The sequence below is a fragment of the Mus caroli genome, chromosome X (assembly GCF_900094665.2).
Source record: "Mus caroli chromosome X, CAROLI_EIJ_v1.1, whole genome shotgun sequence".
NCBI classification, from domain to species: domain Eukaryota; kingdom Metazoa; phylum Chordata; class Mammalia; order Rodentia; family Muridae; genus Mus; species Mus caroli.
Window position 1 is genome coordinate 123,525,509 of NC_034589.1, and position 24,382 is coordinate 123,549,890.

Genomic DNA, 24,382 nt, shown 5'->3' on the forward strand with positions numbered 1-24,382 from the left:
AACCTAACCTTGACTAACCTGAACAAAGTAGAACAAGATGACAAAAGACTTAAAGGATGAAGTCATGAACACTTGAGGAACTGTGATGTTGGGAAATGACTTAAAGACCAGAAAACTAGAATAAATAAAGGCAAATAAGGTCATACTTGCTACTATAAGCCTGGTCAAATTCCCAGGGAAGTCAGAGGTCCTAGGGAAAAACCTATTATTCTTTTGTTAAATGGCCATGTTGTCCAACTGCTTTCTATATATATTTGTTTATACCCAGAGATTATTGCTTCTACTTTACTCTAAGAAGCTTTAGTGTGTCGTGTGCAGTGTGCAGTGTGCAGTGGTCAATGCAGGGATTCACAACTGGCAGAAGAACTGCGAATAATTTCACTGTTGAGTGCTCAGGCATAAACGAGTCATCTTTATCACACTTCTCCCTAAGCTCAGAAAACATCACAGATGAACAGAGGGGGCAGAGAATGGGGAGGAGTTCTGTGAAAGCTGCCTTCTGGATATGGCATGCCTGTTGCATTCACAAACAAAATGAGGTTAACCTGTGCTTATCTGCCCAGGACCTGCTCAAGAGCCAAGCCATTGACCGTTGAGCATGGGTGGTGGTGGTGGGACGTATGAGACTCCACTTCCGGCAGAGGAGCTACTGGTAGTTAATGGCAGGTGGGGGAGAGACGAGTTCCTATTCTTCAGGGTTGCAGCCACTGGAAATACCCCTCCCCACCTATGGTATAGGGAACTTTTGGGATAGCATTTGAAATGTAAATGAAGAAAAAAAAAAAAAAAAAAAAAAAAAAAAGACATGAAGAGGAAAGGGGACTTGTTGGGAATAAGGAGGAGGAGTGAGAGAGGGATTGGGGTGGGTAATGGACTATGTGAAAAGTATCATATACATGTATAAAATTGTCCTAGAGCAAATAAAAAGTTTAAAACCACACATTAGCATATAACAGAAATGAAACAACTAGAAGGGCCTTGGAGAACACTGGACAGTAATGGTTCCCAGTGAGACATGCCTCTTTCCATACCACCACTTCATCTGCTCCCAGGTAGATAAGTTTAAACTTTGGCAAACATATCCCACGAAGTGGCGTGAATAGAGAATTTTTAGTGAGGCGTTCATTCACACGTTCTCCTCTGAAGCCATCATGTATGGAGCTGCCCACGGTTGCCTGTGGCTTATGAAGCAAAGCAGAACAGAAATGATCTATTCTGAGGACACAAATACAGAGTTTTCAGATGAAATAAGGGACATGCAGTTAAATTTGAATTACAGTTGAGCATCAGATAAATTTTAGCCCCGCTCCCTGTATGTGTGTGTGTGTGCGCGAGCACACACACATGTGTGTATGTGTGTATCACAGATGGATGTGTGTAATGTGCTTCAACTTAAAATATTAATTGTTCATCTGGAAATTAATTTTAATTAAACATCTTTTATTTCCACTTGATAGCTATGGCAGTCCTAGCTGCAAGAACAAGTCCTAGTTTGGTCTACCAGCTGACTCCAGCCATGGTAGTGACTTCAGACAACAGCAGCAGAACTAACAAGGTAAACCTGCCACAAATTACTGATCCTTTAAGTAAAAAGCAATTAAGATGACTGTTCAAAGCCACTGGGTTTTGGAGTGGTTCTTATGTAGCAATAGATAACAGATACACCAAGCAAAATTGTGCTTGTTGTCAAAAGTGCAGCTAATTAAGGCAGAGGGTCAGTTCTGTGTTTGATCGAACATAAAGAAAAATATCTATTGAGTCTTGAGCGTGGGAACAGTTTTTCTAAGGGTCATAGTATCCTTGACTTTGGAGCTTAGAATATTTCCAAGCAACTATTGTAGACTGAACTAAAACAAAAGCCAACCACAGGCATTCCAAGGATCTGACCATGTCTCACAGGATGGGGCAGGCTTAAGAAACTCGTAAGTTACTCAGAGAGATGCAGATAAATATCCTTAGGATACAATGCATTCACACTCCTCTGTGGCTGATTTACACAGTGTGTTTGGCTTGTCCTTAGCAAAAGTAGAAAACCAGAGCACAGCCACAGCGCTCTGAGGACAGTCATAAGTTACAGAGGGCAGATAAAGATAATCCTCCCACAACTCAGGAAAGACTTAAGTTCTATTTGCTGCATTTCCTGAGTAACTGTATGCTTAAACTAAAATAATAATAGCAGATGGTGTCTTGGTCAAACTGGTATCCCCAGGAGTCTTAAAATCAAGGAGATCTTTGCCCTTCAGATGGAAAGAATGCGCTGAGCTTTCTTTCTTTCTTTTTTCTTTTTTAAAATGTACATATGAATGCAGCTGAGTTCCAGTTTACTTCCAGTTACTAAAAGAAACAAACTTTCTCCTCTCAACTCTAGACACTGGTAATCATGAAAGTTATTTAGATGGCTATAAATGTAGCTATATAATTCAGCTCATTCTTGAGCCACGTGATGCTAGAAGTGGAACCATCTTACATGTCTTAGAAAAGTATTTCCAAGTCCCCTCTGGGGATAGTAGTTTACACAGGCATAGGATTTAATGAATGGAGGCTGACACAATATGAGATACAGAAGATAATAATTGATAAAAGAACCACCCCCCTCACCGCAGAATGTTTATCACTATTCCACAAAGTACAAAAGAAATACATTTTGTTGGATGCTTATGAAATAAACTAAATTGTATATACATTCAAGTTCAATTTAGCAATCATACTTATTTTAACTGACCACTTCTTTTGCATGACAAAAGTTACCTCTGTCTTGCTGACTACTGAATGCCAAATTCTTTGTGTAGTTCCTGAAATACAATAGTACTCAAAAACATTCGTTAATGGCAAAGAGACCCAAAGACTTAAAGTCAAACATTGGAAATCACTCTGTTAAGAGAAATGAAGCGGAAAACAAGCTGATGTAGCAATTCTGTTAACCAATAAAGTCGATATTAAGCTAAAATTATTCAGAAGAGACAATGAAGGTCACTATGTATTAACGATGGGAACAATTCATCAAAAAGTTGCCACAGGGGTTAAAAGCATAGACTGCTTCTGTAGATGATCTGAGTTCAATTCCCAGCACCCATGTTAGGAGTCTCATGGCTCTCTGTAACTCTAGCTATAGGGAGTCATACACATTTTTCTAGCTTCTACGGGTACCTGTATTCATATTTAAACGTGCATGTGTGTTTGTCTGTGAATGTTGGCGTTTACTTATGAAAACTGAAAGGGGACCAAAAGAAGGAAGTAAGAAACCTTAAGCGGGAGGAGGCAAAAGAAGATAATAGAATATAGACCATGAATGCAAAAGGGAAGACTATTTTGATGGAGTAGGAGTAAGAGAGCATGAAAATAGGTGGTGGGGGAGGGGACAAATAAGAATAAAGTATCATTGCATTCATGTATGAAAATCCTTTGTATGCTAGTTTAAGAATACATTAAATGGTGAAAAAATACTTGTCATTGTATGATTAAATAAAAATAATAACACAAATACCAAGAATAAGAGACAAAGAGAAATGATGATAGTACAAATGAAAAATGTATATCTCACTTTTATATTAGAAGGTCATTAACTCTACTTCAAAATATTAACATTTCTGGGCATAGAGAGATAGTTCTGTGGATAAAGTACTTGCAGTGCAAGCCTGAGTGCCGGAGTTCTGATCCCTAGAAGCCATGTGAAAGCCAGGTAGATATCGTGGTCACCTATAGTCCCAGCTTTCAAGACAGGGAATTCCCAGGAAATGCTAGGCAGAGTAGGCAGAATTGGCAAGTTCTGGGTAGAGCAAGAGAACCTCAATCAATAAAGTGAAGGATAATCAACTAAGACACCCAATATCAAGTTCAGGCCTGCACATGTCCTAGAATGTTCTTGAACATGCACATGTTGGCATGCATACATGTATGCATGCACATTCCACACATACACATCTCCCTCCACGACTATTAACCTTTTCTACAGTGATTGTTCTATTTCTACAGCATCTTTAGTTTATACCCACAGGAAGTCAGTAGCATCTTTTCCTCACTTTTGTGACAACTAACAAAAAAAAAAAATACCCAGACACTAACAAATGTCTCCCCACAGAAACAAAATCACCCACAATTGAGCACTGCTGCACCAAAAGGAACTAATTAAGTTCAGCAGAGTTGACACTCCAGATAGTGGTATCAAGTCAGGTCCATATTTTAAATATTGCGGAGCATATTTTACACTTTGATCTTTGTAAAAACAGTGCACCTTTACTGTTTCTGTTCTGTCAACTGTTACGTCCCAAGTCAGAATTTCAGACGGACCAGTGGACAGTGCAAGTGGGGAGAAAATATACTTGTGATTCTGTGCAGCCAGAAAATGGAGAAATCAGTCATAAACAAAATAATCTCTATTCCTGTGTTCTTAGGGCTTAATATACAGCAGTCAAAAGAAACAGGAAATATAATGCAGTATGATACCTGCTATGAGAATTAAGATAGGAAGAGTGCTTCTAATAAAATTGCAGTGGGTGGCTTAAGCACCTTTGATGTCATCTTTCTTGCTTTTAGTTGGCAGAAACTCACTTGCAAGCACAGGAAGAAGCTGTTATGATTACCTCTGTTCCTGTACCTTGTGGTAAGAAAGCTCAGGAAGATTGGCAGAAAATATGGAGGGGTTTGCCTTTCTGAGCCTAAATAGAGGTTCTGCCCGAATGAAGCCTCTCACCACACAGTGTCTCCATAGGTTTGTAAGCTGGTTTTCCGCTTCATAGCCTGTTCGGTTAATTTCACAGAAAGTATCAAGCTGCCCTCTCTGAACCAGCAGTGAGACAATTTCAGGGGCCTGAAAATGAGAGAATGCTTGTACCCTTCACAAAAATAGTAGTTAATAAAAAACCCCAAAGACAATAACAACAAACGAAACCGAGAAGCACACACCCAATTAACAGCAGAAGCTGGCTGGGCTCTTCTGCATTGCACGAAACAATAAATTAGGCTAATTTAGACATCAGAGAGGTCATAGTTTTGGAAAGTAATCTGTCCCAGAATTTCAGATGGACCAGTGGACAATGCAAGTGGGGAGAAAATACACTTGTGATTCTGTGCTGCCAGGAAATGGGGAAATCAGACTAGAAGGACTAGCAGGACCCAACAGACCAGCTTCAGACTAGCAGGACTGAAAACACTACGTTTCAGAAAGCTTAACTACTTGGTATCAAGGAAAACAACTCTGGCCTTTGTCCTTCATGAGCCTTCTTCAAGTACCTTGTTCAAGAAGAAACAGTGCTTCTGGAAAGTAAGGAATGATGATGGGACCCACCCGACCTAAGCAGAGGTCCTACATGAACAAAGGAGAGGGACATAGGAAGTGAACTGTCGATGTAAAACTTAGCTGAAAAGGGTTGCCATAAAGTACATGAAAACTGCCACTGAGTAGCGTACACAAATGATGTAAGTAAGCCTGAGCTCAAAGAAGATGGTAAGATAAGGTTAAGATGGAACCTTTACAATCAGGCCTTGGAAGGAAATGTGGAAAAGGAAACTTAACAATCTCGGAAATGACAGAAGCACAAGGAAGAAACAAACTACAGTAAAAAAAAAAGTGCCAGTTAGTACATAAGCGTGTGTGTGTGTGTGTGTGTGTGTGTATGTAACAAATTTAAAGAAAAAGAGGACATGAGTTTGAAGGAGAGCAAGGGGTGCTGTGCATAGAAGGGTGAATAATGTACTTATAATCTCAAAAATTACTTAAAATATACCAATTAGCATAAATTTTCTGTTAATACAGGACTAAGACCCAAACAAATGTGATTATGGCTATACAGCAAATAAAGTAGTGATAAGCTTGATGGAGTGAAAAATCATAAATTAAAGATTAAAGAAAGAAAATGATAAGAATTAATTCCAACACACTAATTTTATCTTTAATGATTGGGGCCAAGGGATGCCACCTATAGCAAACAAACAGAAATAAAAATAGGAGTATATGGAACATTCCAAAGATAAGCACTAAGAAATAGAAGTTTTAAATTTAGACTTATTTATTTTATCATTTTATGTGTAGGAGTACTTTGCCTAAATGTATGCCTGTGCACCATGTATGTGCTCGGGCCTTAGATCTTCTGCAAGTGGTTGGTTGTGAGCACCTGTGTGAGTGCTGGGAACTGAACCTGCATCCCCTGCAAGAGCAACAAAGGCTTTTCTTGACTGCTGAGCTAATTCTCCAGCCCAAGACATAGAATTTAATCAACAAAGACTAAATGAATAAAAAGAGACTAGAAAGATAGAAACGTGTGAGGTCAGTCATTCATAATAGGAAACAAATATCCACAAATAATCGAGTCACCACATAATTAAGAGACACTAATGCAATAAAATACCTTTCAGCTATTAAAAATCAAGATGCTTGCACAGTGGGATGAAGAATGGCAAGCTTATCCACATATTGTTAAGTGTATGTGTTTACCTGTGTGTACGTAAAATGTTTATGTATATATGCTGTGTCTCTGGATTAATATGCAAGTCATGGCACAACAACATTTTCTCTTGTGGAAAGAATTGAATATTGCCAAAGGAAAGAAAATGGGAGATTTAAATGTAGAATACATTATGGGGGGGCAGATTTTGAGTTATTAGGATGGATTGTAATTGGCACACTTAGAGCAAATAAGGATATTCTCAAGACTCCCTCATTCTGGCCATCTGAACCACTGAAACAAGGCACCCCAGAGATCTAGACTTCCAAAGCAATCTCAAGCTGGGAGAAGAAAAAGACTGACGGAAGCTTGATGCCAGCCAGAGAGGGAGGAAAGGGATTTCACACATGCTCACAATTTGCCAGACCACCTTACAAGAGAGACTGGACTCCACATAATGGTGGGTCAGAGACATTGATGGGACCACGCCTTGACGAGGACTGCTTAATTATGCATCACTTGCCTTCTATTTAAACCTTAAAGACCCTGAAGAAAGATTTGGCACAAGATCCTGTAGGTCTTTTGGTCACTCTTCCCAATGTGCCCACTCCTGTTTCTGCTTTTCATTATCATTTGGGTTCTTTTAATTGGTTTATTTAGGGTGGGTGGGCAAACCTAGTTTGTTAAGGCTGCCAGGGTAGAAGCTCTGACCCTAATGTGGGTAACAAATGGATTGTGTATTTAAACAAAAATCACATTTGAATTTCAAATGCAATGGAACTGCGACCTGTTGTTGCTCAACTTTGTTTATATCATGTTCTGGGAGATGTCTGATACATGTCTTGTAATTTGGTCATCCCATGGATATTTCTCTTTGTTCTGATCCTCTGAAGGCTGAGATAAGCATATAGGGCAATATCCTGATTTCCAGTCTTGCCTCCTATACTCCTGTTCCATCTCATTATTCATCACCAAGCTTAACTAATTAAAATCGCAATCTTACATAAAGAGAAGTAAATCATCGCCTGTGTATATCAGTCAGAACTTTTGAGGCCTCAACAGTAACTTTTAAAATCTATAAGCCACCAATTGGGAGTTTTCCTAACTTATAAAACCTGCCATATCTGAAACTAGCATTGGCACTCTCTAATGGATGTTTATTGTCTACAAATCACAGATAGTAAGAATTCATTATGAAAGGAAATTTCTATAAGAGAGGAACTTTATGGGAAGGAGAGAGGGGGCAAAAGGAAAACCAGTGAATCCCATGTCTCTCTCCTGCCTTCAAAACAATTCCTAAGTGCAAACCTTAGTGGGCGTAGGTATTAGATATGTCTATATGGGTTTTTGCAAATTCAAGAGCTTCATGGCTAAGTTTTTCTATGGCCAGAGACACAAACTACAAAACTTCGAAGTCCAACATGGGAACCGACAGCTCAAGCTTCGAGACATGGCTGGGAAATGCTTTTGCCACCCCTCTCTTCCCTCTCTATTCGAATTCACAGATAAGGAAGTTGCCAACCTCATCTATTGTCCAAATTGAGGGCCTGGATGATGTTCTGGATATGAGCTTCCATTTTGGCAGTCTTGGTGAAACAAAACATTTATTCTAGGGAAGATGGTGTGACATGGTTATTTGGAATGCTTAGTTGTAGTGATCGTATTCTATCATTAGCAGTGACCCACCAAATAGATACATGCAAGAACAAAGAACAAGGAAATATTGATGGCTATATTAATTAAGACCTTGCCTGTTTTTTTTTTTTTTTTTTTTTTAAGATGATTCAGTAAACCAAATGAGCTAGGTTAGGTTACTCAACTGCCAGAGAAGTTTGGTGGAGAGAATGTAAATGAAATAAGATGAAGGGGAATTTAGGGAGAATTGTGTGCTTCTGGGAAAAAAAAAAAAACTACTTGCAGAATAACTGCGCCAAATAAACCATTGCTACGTCTTCCATCCACTTTGAGTGTAGCCAAATGGTTATTGAAACATTTGGCCATTTCTAGTTTGTACCTGCCATTCCCATCATGGAACAATGGAAAAAGAAAACATATACAAGCCAAAGTAATACAGCGTTAGAGGACACATTAGAGAATATATCAACATAGAAAAAAAAAAGTTGTAGTTAATTGTACTGGTCCTTTTTTTTCCCAAAAGGAAGTCATTTTTATGGAAGGTTATAACAAAAACACATTTGTTTACATCCCCCCAAATGCTTTCTTTATCTCTGTGGCAACGGCATGTCTGCAGTCCTGCTTGCTTTTCCAGGGAATGGAGTGGAGAGGCTTCAAAGCACACTCTCCCCAGAGACAACAGGTGGCAGAGGAGGGCTCTAGAAGCAGCACCTTCTGGTACCACCCACAAAGGTACTCAGGAGAAGAAGCAGCTCCAGGGCTCTTTCAGAAACCGGAAGGCAGTCTGCAGCAGGCTCCCATGACAGAGAAGACAGCTCAGGCATGATAGAGCTCACTGTTTGTGATGGGAAAGCCCAGCAGTAGATCTGGAGCGATTTTGATCTGAAGGTGGGCATCGCAGTGGTCTTCTTCCATGCTTCCTTTCATATGCACACCTAGACCGGAAGCCCTATTTGAAACTGGTCTCCTACCTAGGCCCCACACCTTGACTTGTCAGGGTGTGAGGGAGCAGACAAGAAAGGTCTGCATGCCCATCCAAGCAATGTTTATAATAGGGCACTTCCAGCAAATGAACAGGAGGTGGCGACGTGGACCAGGACCATGCAGTGGAGATGCTTCTGAACCAGGTGGCTTTCCTGGGGCACAGCTGCTCAGAAGCTGTACTAGAAGCCACTGAGGCCCTCCCGGAGTTAGCAGGCATCTGCAATCCTCAAGTCTCAAATGCTTGGGAGATGCTGGACCACAGCATGAGATCCAGAACTTGAAGTTCTGTGATGTGCAGAGGAGAAGGAAGAAGGCACATGCTAATTTGGGCCAGAAGCTTAAGCAAAGACAGGAGCCTGTAACCATGCCTCTGTGCTGAGCTTAGAGGCCTAGCAATGAGTTGTCACTGAAGACAGCAACTGGCAAGGCAGGCTGGACGAGGACAATAGGATGCAGGTGTGTACATAAAATCCTCCTTGAATGTACATCACCCAGCCAAAGAATGGATCTATAGGTTCAAAGCAGTGAAAGCAACCAGCAGCTGTTGGTAAATAAGACTGAGTTCCTCAGCTAGCCAAGGGGGCCTGAGGCACAAAGCCCTGATGGCTGTGTGTTGTGGCAATAATCACAGGACACTGGTCTCATCCAGTTTCCAGAAACTAGGATGGTCAGTATCCACACCTGGTCGGACAACTTCTCAGAGTCTGTCCAAGGGGTCTGGCAGGCACCTCAGCTTACTGGTCACTATGGAATGGTACCAGAAACAGGGTACAACAAGCAGGAGGGATGGAAGTTAAATGGTGTGTGGAGGCAGAAGAGGAAATGAAAGCTCTGGAGAAACATGGAGGAGAGCGGGCAGAAGACAGCTCACTGTGCACACAGAGCACCAGTGCACAGGGCACAGTGACTCAGAACAGCACCCAAAGGACATTGACCAGTACATGACACCTGTTCTGCAGCAGCAGCAGCAGCAGCAGCAGCAACAACAACAGCCCCTCACATGGGAAGCAGGTGTGTCTCCTGCTTTGTCATGGCTCTGGGAAGGCATCTACTCCTGACACATGGCAGGCACGCAGGGCAGTTAGCCTTGGTGAGGCAGGAGCTAAGGGGAGTTGGGAAGGGTGTGCAAAGGGGAACTGCTGTGTGAGGGAAGAAGGAGTCTGGCAGGCTTGTGTGCATGACTCAACACACGGGGTCCACCCTCCTCCCTTGCACGGATGGGTGTGTGGCTCTCAGAGGCAGAGCATGTATCTCTGGAGGCAGGTCAGGACCAGCACTGACAGCATCCTGCCCACTATCCTTGAGGGGAGTTCCTCCTGACTGCTGCACCCCTAGGAAGGGCTAGGGAAGAATGCAGGTCCCCCAAAAGTGGAGCAGCTGCCAACCCTCTCACCCTGCCAGTAAGCAGGGCTTGGGATCCTGAGGAAGGAAGGCTGCAGGAAGTGGTTTTGACAGCATCATAAGGGGACATATGCAAGTCAAGGAAGCAGGAGTCAGCCAAGTGGTAATCCTTACTGGGAGAACCCTTCATCAGATGGGCACAGATGGGTGACAGAGCCACTGCAGGATAGGTAGACAGATAAATGCCACAGACTAGGGCCTTCATCCAAGGAGGCCAGTCAAGAAGACCTCTTCTTTAAGGGATTCCTGTGCTCAGGGGCGCGAGGTGCCTGCTCCAAGGGAGTTGTCATCTCGTTCTGTAAGCACAGTTCATGGTATCCCAGCCCTCACCCCTTCCCTGAGCCCCTCTCTTGAACCTTACCTCTCCTAAGCATAGCAGTACCTTTCTGCCCCTGCCTCCTGTGAGCCCTGGTGAGTGCACCTGTCCTCAGGGAGCAGGAGCCCTGTCCTCAAGGAGCAGGGGGCCCAGAGAGCTGGACTCTGTGGTGCATTTTGTCTCCATGTTTCTTTGTGCAGGCCGCAAAGTCAAAGAGGAGGCCAGTGCCCCTTTTTAATTGTCTTGCCAATCAAAGCACACAGTTTATTGAGGATACACAATGGGGATGAGGGTAGGGGGCTGGGGAATAAGGGGGTCAGTCACTACAGTGGAAGGAAGGGAGTGTATCTCTTGATTAACATGCTAGCCATCCATCAGCTAGTGTAGGACAGAGGAAAGGGGAACTACTTCTACCTAAGCAGCAGCAGCAGCAGCAGCAGCAGCAGGAGAAGGGTGTTTGGCGCAAGCTCTCATATGGGTGTCATTTCTGATAAGTGGTTCCGCGCTTAGACAGGGAGATCACCACAGGCAACAACAACATTCACTCTGATGCTGTGACTTGCTGTTAGTTATCCTCAGCTAGTGGCTGCGGGCATCCCCTTACCCTTCACCTCTATGCTGTGATTTGCTGTTAGTCATCCCCAGCTAGTGGCCACAGGCATCCCCTTACCCTTTACCACATGAAGAAGGCTGCAAGGCAGCAATTTACAATGCACTTTACCTGCACACTACAAAACCCAGAAGTTGCCCACTGCTCTGGCAGAGCCCTGCCTGGTCAGTCAGAGTGTAGACCTCCATTTAGACATTGGAAGGAACTCTCACCCAGGGAGGAGCTGACTGGCTAAGACTGCATCCTTAGTGGCACCCACTGCAGCCTCTTTGCCCTCAGGAAAGTGCTCAGGCTCCGGGTGGCTTCAGTCTCATTCTTTCTGAGACAGACACTTAAGGGGAGATGGCTTCCACAAGCATCTCTCTGCTCCCACTTCTGGTAAAGAGGCACAGGAATGAGGAGAGCATTTGGGCAGCCAGTGCTTCCCCCACCAGCACTGGCTTTTCAGACAAACTCATCAGCTCTTCCAAGCCCCGCACCTCTGCACATCCACTCCCCTCGGATAGCAAAGGAAACTTCAGGTCTGAAACAGACTTGGCAAGCATGTTATTAACGACTGTCATGCTTATTAGCAGACTTAATCCTGCCTGCTGCAGAAAAGACTTGCAGCAACACAACAGTGTCTCTCGACACACTTCATCAATGGACATCTTAATCTGGCCCTGATTTTCAAGGCTGCTGTTTGGGTTTTCAGGGACAAACAGAGCCTTCTCCCTCACAGTGGGATGGGTGGTGGGACTCCTGTTTCCAACCACTGAGAGGCTGGCCAAATGCTTACTGACATTGGGGCTAAGGGAAAAGCCAGCATTTGTGTTCTCCGTGAACATTTTCTTTCTTTGAGTGGAAACACACTTCTTCAGGTCAAGAATACAAGTGAAGGATTTAAAGCTCTGTTCACCCCATATGTTTTTATGTTCATAAGGGAATGGCCGCTGCTTGATTGGGTGTGCTCTGTTTGCCTTTCCACCACCTGACCGTCTGTCCTCAGTCCCACCTGGGGCCCCAGGTTCATCCCAGTCCCCATCCTCACTCCAGGGTCGAGCCATTGCTGTGAAATCAAACCAATTGTCTGCCTCCTCTTCATCCAGATCCTGTTCATCATCCCATTCATCTTCCTCCTCGTCCTCCAGCTCGTTCCCCTCACTTCTTCCCATGGTCAGTTTGTACATGCAGTAACAGGCACCAGCTCCAATCATGAGTCCGGCTGCCATCCAACCCATTTCCCGGGCCCGACCCATGCTTATAGATGTGTGAGCCTTGTGGCCAGAAAGTAGAGGGCCTTTCTTCACCTGATTGAAGAGAACGGTCAGGGGATGTGTGGATTAATAGGTCAGGCTAGTAATCTTCAGCCTCTCCTAGGCTTCTGCGATTCTTGTCATGAATCTAAGCGTGAGAGAAATGGCATTAGAGCTCTGAGCTGTGACTGGGTTAGTACCTGCCCAGACAGGTAGGCGTTCGAATTCTCCCTGAGAAAGTTGGATTATTAGGGAATGATCTCATTGTTCTTTACCTCCTTCCCATATCTACCTTCAGGATCTACCTTCATGCTTCCAGGATTCTCAGAGATAGACAGTAGACGATGCTCTCATTTGATAGGCAGGCAGGTGAAAGAAACAGATAACCCTCATGTAGGCTTCTTTACCACCGCCTCCTTTTCTCCTCCTCCTCCCCACCCCCAGAACACTCATGTTTTCTAACTAACCTCTACAAAAACCAATTGAATTCCTTTTTTCTTCTGGTGTCTTCTGCTGTATTCCCTCCACGGAGATAGGTGGACCGAGTCTGGCAGAAGGACAATCGAAAAGCGATGTCAGACAGCAATGGAGAATTGAAAGTGTAGTTGGACAGATATAACTACACCGATTGGTGCTTTTCTGAATTTGATATTTTTGAGTAAAATATTATTTCTCACACCCTCCCGACTTTGCTAACGAGGGCCTCCCCGCCCCCTCCTCGTCCGCCATTTCCCCAGCAAAGGCCGCCACACCCCTTTCCCTGCACCGAAATGGGAGGGGGTGTGGAGAAAGAAGGGGCCAGGAGAGGGCGACTCGGACCTGACCCGCAAAGATCCCAGCCCCCCTCATCTCCTACCTTTAGGATCAGGATGAATCCCACCTTCAAACCTGCAGCAAGGTTCCAACCAAGGCGGTTTGCTTCTTCCCAAGCCTAGGCTCCAGCGGAGACCTATAACAGACAGGGGACCGAGGGCACGGAGTGCTTGGTGGACAGACCAGCACCCGGGACGCGGTGCCTGGATCGGTGGTTCTTTCTTTGCTTGGATTTTGTGCAATCGCAGTTCACCCACCTCACCCCAACCTGAAGCCTGCCACTTCTCCGTACTAAAAGAACCGAGGGTGAGATGCGGGTCCAGTAGATATTTAAAAAGTAGGTGAGAAAGGGACATAGCCCATATTCGCCAAACTTGGATGCCAGGTGCTCTTGGCCCTCTCCCACCCACATCGCCTTCCAAGCAGCTTCCACCGACCTGCACGGTCCCAGCGAGTTTCCTTCTCCTTCACGCGCTTGCAGAGTAATAGGGGGTTGGTACCCAGTCAGAGGCGACTAACAGGACTTCAGCTCTAGGCGGCTCTTGGTCACGTGACAGCCACGTCACCAGTAAGCTCTAGCCCCCAATTTCCACTCCCACAAGCAGTGCGGCAGGAGCCAGTAGGCTCTGTACCTCCCCCAATACTTGGGGCCCTGTTAGCCTTTTTCTGTATAACAATACCAGAACCCAGAAGTTATGGTTTCTCTATAACGTTTGAGTTTGACTTTCCCGTATTATTGTGCATTTACACTTTCTTCTTCGGGGAAATGCCGTATCTATTCGTTGGTGTTCAAACTCCTGCATCCCTTTCTTTAATTTCCATCCCTCTCTATTTTCAGTCTCTGCAGCAGAATTGGAGAGAGGGGTCAGAAAAGGAAACACAGCTAGGAGAGAAATTTGTATTAACACTTTTAATCTAATTATGTTTTATTGCCTCTTTCCTACTTGATAGACTATTATTTTGTAATCATAAGTCTAAATAAAGCTATTTCCACTTGGATATATAAACACATCCCAACCTTTTAAAATGTATGTTTAAGGAAATAATTAAGATTTTCCAGTTACTAGCAAGACCTCATTGATTTGGCAAAGTTAATTTGTCCAGTGTTGAAAATATTTTCTTCTAAATTGCAGCTTTAAAATAACATCTTACAGTTTGGAACATAGTTTCACAAACAAAACCAGCATACTTTCAATATGATTGATGAAACATATCTGTAGCGAGGTCAGGATTCAACTTTGGATCATTTTAAATGAGTGAGCCATTCATTTGTCCCTTTCTTTAGCCAGAGGGAACTCACAGGTGTCAGGTGACTGAGTTCTGGTACAAGGTTCAATCAGGACTTTCAGACTCACCCACAAGATAGATTGTATGCAGTCATCAATTTAGATGTTAGACTTTACAAATTAAGAACGTCACAGATTTGCCTGCATTTCATTCAAAGGGATTTAAATTCCACTCTGGAGTTCCATGAGGCAGCCTATAAAGCATCCTGTACTCGAATAATTAGAGAACTCTCTGTTATCCCATTGATGAGAGTTCTAGCTAATAGGGGAGATTTCATATCACCATAAGACGAGTGAGGTCTCCTCACTTCTGCCATGCATGTCTGAGATCACCACATGAATGGCGAGTCTTCAGCATTTCTTACTGACAATGGGAATGAGGGACTTTGGATGACTGTAGATTATAAGAACACTGGTGACAACAGTTTCTTTTCCCTCTCATAACTAGAAGAACAAAGTACAGGATCCCAAGTAGTCAGTCCCCAGGAGATAAAGACCTTTCTTATAAATTCGTTGTACCTCCCTTATAAACCCCTCAGAACTCAGGGGCAAAATATGCAGGAGTAAGTCCTGTTCACCACCTGTTCACTGCAGGGAGTCATACTCTAAATATAGACCCCCAGACTGCCTCTTTCTTAGAATGTTGAAATTTGACACGGCAGCCAGAAGCCTTCCCTGTGAAGGGCCTCTGTGTAGAGGAGGCCCTTGCAGGAGATGAGCCAGGGAGTCCATAATGCCTTGTTGGCAACTATCAGAAACTGAGAACATATCATTGCTCTCTGGTATTCCTAAGCACTAGACTCACATAACAATACCATATCCCATTCATCTCCTCTACTTCCTTTGGTTTGGCCAATGTACTCTTATGCTGCCATTTTATGATCATGTAGTTTTCTCAGGTGACTGAATTCTGTCTTTGAAAACTTTATATGAACAGAATATTCAGATTCAACTGTGCTTTCAGATTTTGGCCGCTATGAACTTCCACAAGATACTCTTGTTATTTGGAATATATACCTTAGGAAGAGTGAAGAAATAGTCCGAGCCTGGTAAAGGCAGGCAATTCTGCAATGTGAATTCATTTTCACACCATTTTGTCAAGTTTCAAGGACAAAAGCTTTATGTCTGCCTAGCCTCCTTGTTACAAAATCTCTCCCTGCTTTGGTATCTCATCCAGTCATTTCAGTGTATAACACAGAAGAAACACACCACCAACTTCTCAGTTTATCAGAACTTTCTAGTTTTATCCACTCCCTGCCTAAAATCTCTTAAACGCCAGGAGCATTAACCCCCTCAGATACTGTATGTCTTTGTCACTTTAGTTAATAGTTCTTATCAACAAAAACAGGAGCTATGATTCAAAAGCCACTTTGTTCTCCATTATAGGTACTCACAGATTCTTTTAAAAGGACATATTAGACATCTGATACACCATCTTAAAAGAAAAAAAAAACCGGAAAATGTTTAAGCAAATCCCCATACAAATTTGTATAATGATTTCAGAGCCTGTAAAAACAAAGTGAAGGCAATCAAGTTACTTCCCAAGGAAACTTTCTGCTGGCCACACATAACACATGATTTAGAAAGTACCCCAAAATAAAAAATGGACCAGCTTTTGGTAACACTATGCATTATGGAGGGAAACAAAAGAGGAGGCTGACATTGCAAAAGCTAGAGCACTTCTGATGCTGTGTTGCCTTACTGCAAGCAGCTTATCCAAGACGGGTTAGCATAAAGAACAAATGCTAAAGAGTAAGGGCAGCTTTCAGGGGTCTAAGTAGGAGAGACTGAAAGATTGTTGTTTCACACCCATTTTCAAGGTTTCTTCCTCCCTCCCTCCCTCCCTCCCTCCCTCCCTTCCTTCCTTTCTTCTCCAGATTAAAATTTTAGCAAGAGAGCTTGTGTTTGATGTGTTCTGGGCAAAGTACTCCTGTTTTTGCTAGGGAAATGCAGAGTATGTTAATAGTGAAATGCAATGCCTTTCTTTAGTACGCAATGTAAATTGTTTGAAATGGTGATTTATTTTGAGTTTTTTTTTTCACTTTAGTTTTTATTCATGTGCATGTATAGGTTCCTATTTTTAATATGGTACCACATGCAGTGGAAGTAAGAAGAAGGGGTCAGATCCCTGGAACTGAAGGTATAAGAAATTGTGAGCCACTCCCATGTGGGTGCTAGAAACTGAACTTGGGTCCTCTGCAAGAGCAACAAGTGTTCTTAAACACTTAGCCATATTTCCAGCCCTAATGTATAGTGTCCTTTACTTATTTTGCATAATGGACCTTTGTTTAACTGTCACTGAGATGTTGGGAACCTGCCTACCACCACATGCCTTAGTTGTAATTTCTACATCACCCGATCATTAGATAGGTACAGCATAAAATGGTAATGCTCTATGTTGCCTTTTGATCTAAGGCCACCTGGCTTCCCTGATAGGATTCCACAGGGTGCATACACAGTCCAGGGTGTTGTCTTGAGTGTTGCACTATCTACCCCAGATTTTGTCTGTAAACCGAGAGCAGATGCTCTGTCCATGATAGACACTCATTCAAAGATACACATAAATCCAGATGCGAATGTTCAGACTCACCAGTCTTTGCACTCTCTCCGTGTTAAACAGGCTACAGTGAATGCTATGTTCCAATAGGAGTAACAACTGGATAATTTACCGTGAGAAATCCAAGTGTCAGGGAGTAGAAGGGATTTCTGTCTGTCTTACCTGTTCATTCTCTTCCTGCAGACCAGCTACTGCTTGGGAAGTTACAACTTCAGAAGATTGCTTGATAAACCTAGAATCAGAACACAGACATTAGTTTATCTTCAGAAGTGACTTTTAGCTGAGGAAGTTGGAAGTAATTTCATACATTATGGGGATGGATTTGCTAAGGATGAAACGTTCCTTTCACCTTAGGCAGCATTTCCTCTCTCAGCCAGTGCTTGGGTCAGAACTAGCAACGGTTTCCTCGGATGCCCCCTTTGCCCGGGAATGTCTATTTGTTACACCTGTCCTCTAAATCCAGAGACAGATCATTGATTTGGTTCATTTTACTAAGTTCGAAATCCTGTCTCAATTCTGCTTTTTAGAAGCTACACCAACAAACAACTTCCTGGAGATTAGCTTGTTCCTAAAGCTGTCTGGACTATTGATGGACTCCCATGTCTTCTGTGGATTTTGAAAGTTCTACTTAGATACCAACCTTGGAGCTAAACTCCTAGGAAATTCCTCCACCCCAGAAGCTCATGTTTTGGAAAGCTGTGTTAGCACTTTGTCTCCTGTTATTTGTTTTTGCACTATGCATTAAGTTAACCTTGTATGGCAGCCAGTGTGTGAAAACAAACCTGGCTACCTTAAACAATGAGAGAATGTAATTACTTTATTCCTTTTTCTATGTTTGAAAGTTAAAATTGCAAGGGAATTGTGCTCGTCAAGCCAATTAGTATGGTGGCTTCACACTAATTGCTAGATGCCAAGTTCAGTCAAGTTTGCCTTGGTCTTTGTGCTCCTGTAATACTATTTCATTTGCAGATGCTCTCTTTGTAGTCCAGTATATTTCATAATGTTCTTTGCATATCACTTGTGTATCAGTGTGTCCCCCCCTTTTTTTTTAAATCACACACACACTTGATTTCCCCTGAATCTTTTCTGTTCCTGGCTTTGGAGAGTCCAAGCCTCCTCCTGGTTAACTTGTGCCCTTCAGTGCCTGTTGCTTAATCACAAGGTTTACATATTCTCAGGCGGGCTGCTTAGTTCATTCATGGTGTGCTATGTTCATTCAGCTGTGTTATGTGATAGGCCCCAGAAGACATTAAGATTCCTGTGAGGAAAGTGGGTAACACTTTCCAACAAGTGAGAACCGTGGGACTTTTAGAGACCATCACCCAACATTGATCTCCCATCTCTATCCTTATTTCCTCCCCTATGGAAAGATCATTATTGCATTTCCCCCCTCAGAAGTTGCATGCAGGCGGTGAGCAGGGGAAGCCAAGGCGGAAAAAAAAAAAAAAGCATCATGAGAGAAAAAGATACACTCTCCTTCCAGGCTTACTTTTCTGGTAACTCCTCAGGACTAGGACTATATTTCAGAGGAAATGGTAGATATTCATAGTTGGGAGGAGGGAAGGTAGAGGGAGAAGCTGCTATCCCAGGAGTCTAGGGAAGAAAGAGTCAATTAAAAAAAAGTACAAGTGACCCGTAGCCCCAGGGGAGGATGCTGTCCTGTTTTGGTAATTGGAGGAAGGGAAGCAAGACTAGAGGAAGATGGGATTAGCCGCAAAGAAGAGTAACAAGGCCTAGTATGGGGGAGGGAAAAGAGGGGGGCGGGTCCTCTTCTGCCGCACTGCTGGTGGGAGGGGAAAGTGGGGATCCGAGTTGGTGGATTACGTCGCTCTCACGTGACCAAGAGCTGACGTGTGCAGAAGTCCTTCTTGTCCTGGTCGTTGTTCCCGTCTGAGTACCAGCTCCCTATTACCCTGAGGGCGGGCGAGTGCAGCCGAGAAAAGAAGGAGGCGGAAAAGAAATTGTCCCAGATCCCTGCAGGTCAGTGCCTGGGATATTCCATAAAGTGGGGGTGGTGGAGAGTAGAGGGCGGAGGCCGTCGCAGGTCCAGAGCCGCCGCCGTCGTCTCTCCCACTTGCTGCCCTCTTTCCAAGATATAAGTCCCGCCCGCAGCCCATTTCGATGCTGCAGAACAGTGAGTAGAGGGGTGTTTGGGCAGGCGTCCAGAAATCCGGAGATGGGAATCTGCTGGGAGCGGAGGCCCGCAATCCGGAAAGGGAGTTGTGGCCTGGGTGTTGGCCCCTGGTCCACCAGGACTCTGCCGGAGGGGAAGAACTGGACATTGGGTCCGTGGTGGGGTACAATGTGATGTGTCAAGCCGGACCCTGAGCCGGCTATCGGGCGGGAAACCTTTACCAACCAGGCCTCCGAATTAGGAAAGAGTTTCGTTCTCTGGGGACTGGTCCGTCCACCAAGCACTCAGTAGCGGCTGTTTCCCGTCTTTCTGCTTGTGGTCGTGTCTTCCTTACCACGGCTCTGGGCTAGTGGGTCCAAGCCTCTCCCGGGTGGCCAGTCTTTCCGTAGGTTGTGGTACAACGCCAGGCAAGAGAAGAGGAAGGAAATTAACGAGATCGGTGAAGGTCGAGTTGAGGGTAAGACCATCTGGGGACCCTAGGAGCGGCGGGGGTAGAAAAGGGGGGGGGGAACTAGAAACGGTAATCTAGGTTTAGATTTGAGTCTAAATATGTTTCCACACTCCCCGAACTGTGGAGAAATGGCGTTCTCTCTCTCTCTCTCTCTCTCTCTCTCTCTCTCTCTCTCTCTCTCTCTCTCTCCTCCCTCCCTCCCCCTCTCTCTGTGTCTCTCTCTGACTCTGTGTGTATGAATGTGCTCTTGGGGGTGGGGGGCGGGGGGCAGGATGACAGAAGAAAAACCTATCAGATAGTTTGTTCATAATCCTTCTCTCTCAACAGCACTTAGTGTCCATGTTTTCCATCTGTCATCCTGCAGGTCTGCTGTAGCAGGTGGCACTGCTTGAACCAAGGGAGGAACTTTCCCCCGGATCAGTGGAGGTCGGTGTGGGCGTGGGGGCAGCCTGGAATGGGGGAGGGGTTAGAAATCAGCTTGGGTTTGGCCAGGCTCACTCAATCCTACTTTGTTTCCTTTCGTCCACCCATTTCAGACTAGGGAGGGGGGCACAGCATGTGCGTGTTTTGGATGGCACAGTGAGATTTAACCAAAATCTGACGCCCTGAATGGTAAATTAGGAAAGCATCAAATACACACTGGATGCGTCAAGCTCTCGGGTTTTTTTTTTTTTTTTTCTTCTTCTTCCACTTCTTCTGGTATCCCTGCAGATCAGAAAGACTGTTGGGCGTGGCATAACTCACAGGAAAGGAAGAAGGGGCAAGCTGCTGTTTTAAGGAGGTCAGTGCAAGGGTGCTTATCCCATGGGGTACCCCAGGAGCTTGTGACAAACTGAACGAGAGCCCAGAAATACTTATGGATGCCATTGCCTTTATGCATAGGGGCAAGAGTGAACTGGCAGTGGGGTGGGGGAGAGTGAAATGAGGGAGATAGAGGTTTTTGTCAACAACCTATATTCCCTATCCAGCATTTGATTACTACTTTCTTGCCCTACTGGGCAATTATCTGCATGGAGCAGCACAAAGAGAAGAGAAAGCCAAACCCTCTTTTCTTCCATTTTCTAGGTTTACCTCTGAAAGCAATTACTGTGGCCTTGAAGTGACTTGAAGAAGATCACTCTCCACAGGACTGCACTCAGGCCCGAAGGCCTCTTCCCTTATCTTGAGTGACTACTCTATTTCTTGGTCCCTGCCGTTGCCAGGGACGATTGCATGGGCTACGCCAGGAAAGTAGGCTGGGTGACTGCAGGTCTGGTGATTGGGGCTGGAGCCTGCTATTGCATTTACAGATTGACCCGAGGAAGAAAGCAGAACAAGGAGAAAATGGCTGAGGGTGGCTCTGGTGATGTGGATGATGCTGGGGACTGTCCTGGGGCCAGGTATAATGACTGGTCTGATGATGATGATGATAGTAACGAGAGCAAGAGTATAGTTTGGTACCCACCTTGGGCCCGGATTGGCACTGAAGCAGGGACCAGAGCTAGAGCCAGGGCAAGAGCCAGGGCTACCAGGGCTCGAAGAGCTGTACAGAAAAGGGCTTCTCCTAATTCAGACGATACTGTTTTGTCACCTCAAGAGTTACAGAAAGTACTTTGTTTGGTCGAGATGTCTGAAAAGCCTTATATTCTTGAAGCAGCTTTAATTGCTCTGGGTAATAATGCTGCTTATGCATTTAATAGAGATATTATTCGAGATTTGGGTGGTCTCCCAATTGTTGCAAAGATTCTCAACACACGAGATCCCATTGTTAAGGAAAAGGCTTTAATTGTCCTAAATAACTTGAGCGTAAATGCGGAAAATCAGCGCAGGCTTAAGGTATACATGAATCAAGTGTGTGATGACACAGTCACTTCCCGATTGAATTCCTCTGTGCAGCTGGCTGGACTCAGATTGCTTACCAATATGACTGTTACTAATGAGTATCAGCATATCCTTGCTAATTCCATTTCAGACTTCTTTCGTTTATTTTCAGCAGGGAATGAAGAAACCAAACTTCAGGTTCTGAAACTCCTTTTGAATCTGGCTGAAAATCCAGCCATGACTAGAGAACTGCTCAGGGCTCAGGTGCCATCTTCACTGGGCTCCCTCTTTAATAAGAAGGAGTACAAAGAGGTTATTCTTAAACTTCTGATCATTTTTGAGAATATCAATGACAATTTCAAATGGGAAGAGAACGAGCCTGCTCAGAATCACTTTAGTGAGGGCTCCCTTTTTTTCTTCTTAAAAGAATTTCAAGTGTGTGCTGATAAAGTTCTAGGAATCGAGAGCCGTCATGATTTCCAGGTGCGAGTCAAGGTTGGAAAGTTTGTGGCCAAACTGACTGAACGGATGTTCCCAAAGAGTCAGGAATAACTTGGTGGCTTTGTAGTGTAGCAGCAGCACACCTTGTAAACTATTCTTTTTCTCCACGTTGTTTATATGGCAAAGGAACCCTTTCAGCTGCCAATTTTGAATGATGAATATCATACTGTGTCATCGATGCTGATATTTAACCAAGTTTGTCTTCAGGTTTAAGTTTAATGAATGTACATCACTACTTGTCCTGAAATATGTCTCATTTTATTTTGCTGCCCACATTGAAACATTTTTACTGTTCCCTCCCCATAAGTGACAGCGAACCAATTCATCCTAAGTAGGCTCCTTTCTGTCATTATCATTGATTTTATTTGTGTATCTTCAATAAAGTTTTATGTTAATGCTGGAAAGAAACAAGGGAAGAAGGAAGAAACTATTCTGTCTTTTGGTTTATAATCTAGTTGTAGAGACAAGAAACATACAAAAAACCCCACCCAAACACCCCCACAAAACTCAAGATTATTTAGAACATACATTCTGACAGATGTGTGCCTTCAGGACAAAGAGGGGGCAAAGGCTTTGGTGGCTGACTACATAAGTCAGGTTAAAGCTTCAGGGAGGACAGAGCCATCGAAAGGGAGCCCCGAATGGGGTACAGAAGTTAGTTGCATTCCATGAGACCAGAGTCAAGGGGAAATGATGTGAGAAAGACATTAAGTTAGGGGACTTTATGGTAGTCAAAACAGCAGCCTTCGAGTGTGGGGACTAGCACTAAATAAATCTAAAAAAACATGTGAAGTGCATTGCAGAAGGCTTCCTGAATGTATTTTTAACTAGAAAAGAACTGAGGTCAGTATAAATGTCCTCCCCACACAATGTGTTATCAAGGAGAGTGTAGCAAAATGGACCCTTTCCAACTCTGGTGGTGGGCATTTGGCAATACAGATCGTTAAGCCTTAAAATAGGTAAACCTTTTGTCCTGAGGGGATAACTGAATAATTGGCCAGAGAGCATTATGTGCAAGCCCGCTCTTGTCAGCACTGTCTTAAGGTAGTAACATGGGGAACACCTTCAGTGTCCGACACTCTGAATTGACTAAATAATGTCCATGCTGTGTGAGAAATGTGCTGATGGAACTCAGTATTGCTAGAAAAAAAGATAATCATCACACATTGTTAAGTGAGCAAGGTAAGTTAGATATTCAGAATATGATTACATATTGTGTGTGTGTGTGTGTGTGTGCGCGCGCGCGCGCGTGGTTAAATCATGTTTAAAATGACACTAAAATCTATGGAATTATATCTACCCAATAAGTACTAAGAGTTATATTTGGATGAAAGATAATGAGTGGTACTTACTTTTTGTACTTATTATTCATCTATGTTTTCTTGTTTATCAAAGAATGTTGGTTCTCTTAGGAAAGGTTTGGAAAAGGGGAAGTACTGGAGGGCAGCAGCTGATTTAATCGAATGTGTACTGAGTGGAAAACCTTTAGGCCCAAACTCAGGTGGTTTGAAGTTTCCTCTTCCGAATGATAGAGGATGGTGCTGATAAGGCTGTTTGGGAGGTTTATATGAGAGAATTTCAGCAAAGTCTCTACATTATTCTGGCATATAGCAGCAGTTACTTAAGAAATGTGAGTACCTTTAAGTACCCAGAATGTAGTTTCGATGGGTTTTGGTTGACTTTTGTTTTGCTGGGGCATTCTGCTATGTTTCAGTGTCATTTAATAAATAATAATAATAACAATAATAATAAAGGTTAACATTTATTAAGTGATTACTGTGTAGAGTTCTCTTATTCCTGCAAGGAAACTGTGGAAATCCTTTCTCAGGTGTTCCAGGACTGAAACTATTACCTCAGTCATGATCTCTCCAGCTTTCATGGCATTTTTCTTATTAATGTGAGGAAGCTATCCTACTTTGCATGTAAAACCAGAAAATGTTGCAGTCTTCTGTCTCGTTATGATCTAGTTTGGACTCCAGGTTTTCACATGTGTACTCTGATGTCTGGAGTAGGACCAGGGACTGCTTGTCTTCAACTTGAACGATAGCCCTACTAAGTCATTCATGCATAGGAACTCATTTGATAGCACTATAAAGGACGATAGGAAATGGTGTGAGGTTTTTTTTTTCCTTGCCCCTACTAAATAAGATAAAAAGAATGGCTATGGTGTGGGGTAGGGGCAGATCTATTTAGATAAATGGAATTTGAGGTGTTTGTGTGATAATCACATACCTCATTGTCATTTGAATGACTTAATATTTTCTGCCAAGATGTCCAGG

General features: G+C 43.6%; 2 protein-coding genes across 5 annotated transcripts; one reads left to right on the forward strand and one right to left on the reverse strand.

The window, feature by feature from the left end:
• Positions 1-10,944: 10,944 nt before the first annotated feature.
• Positions 10,945-13,901, reverse strand: LOC110287446 (protein ARMCX6). Of its 4 annotated transcripts, none has more exons than XM_021154063.1 (4): positions 13,812-13,901; positions 13,418-13,510; positions 13,029-13,108; positions 10,945-12,709 (listed from the first exon to the last, which is right to left on the reverse strand). In XM_021154063.1, exon 4 carries the CDS (start codon positions 12,562-12,564, stop codon positions 11,659-11,661), a length of 906 nt encoding a protein of 301 aa, XP_021009722.1. In that variant the 5' UTR covers positions 12,565-12,709; positions 13,029-13,108; positions 13,418-13,510; positions 13,812-13,901; the 3' UTR covers positions 10,945-11,658. The 4 variants fall into 4 exon arrangements, with proteins under 4 accessions (XP_021009722.1, XP_029329222.1, XP_029329221.1 ...); XM_029473362.1 differs by having other exon boundaries at positions 10,967-12,615; positions 13,812-13,898; XM_029473361.1 differs by lacking the exon at positions 13,812-13,901 and adding an exon at positions 13,632-13,760 and having other exon boundaries at positions 10,967-12,709.
• A 5,117-nt stretch (positions 13,902-19,018) lies between these two features.
• On the forward strand, positions 19,019-23,876 carry Armcx3 (armadillo repeat containing X-linked 3). Its single transcript, XM_021153230.2, has 5 exons — positions 19,019-19,197; positions 19,730-19,808; positions 20,167-20,228; positions 20,514-20,583; positions 20,868-23,876. The coding sequence occupies exon 5, from the start codon at positions 21,015-21,017 to the stop codon at positions 22,152-22,154; it is 1,140 nt and encodes a 379-aa protein (XP_021008889.1). The 5' UTR covers positions 19,019-19,197; positions 19,730-19,808; positions 20,167-20,228; positions 20,514-20,583; positions 20,868-21,014; the 3' UTR covers positions 22,155-23,876.
• Positions 23,877-24,382: the final 506 nt, after the last annotated feature.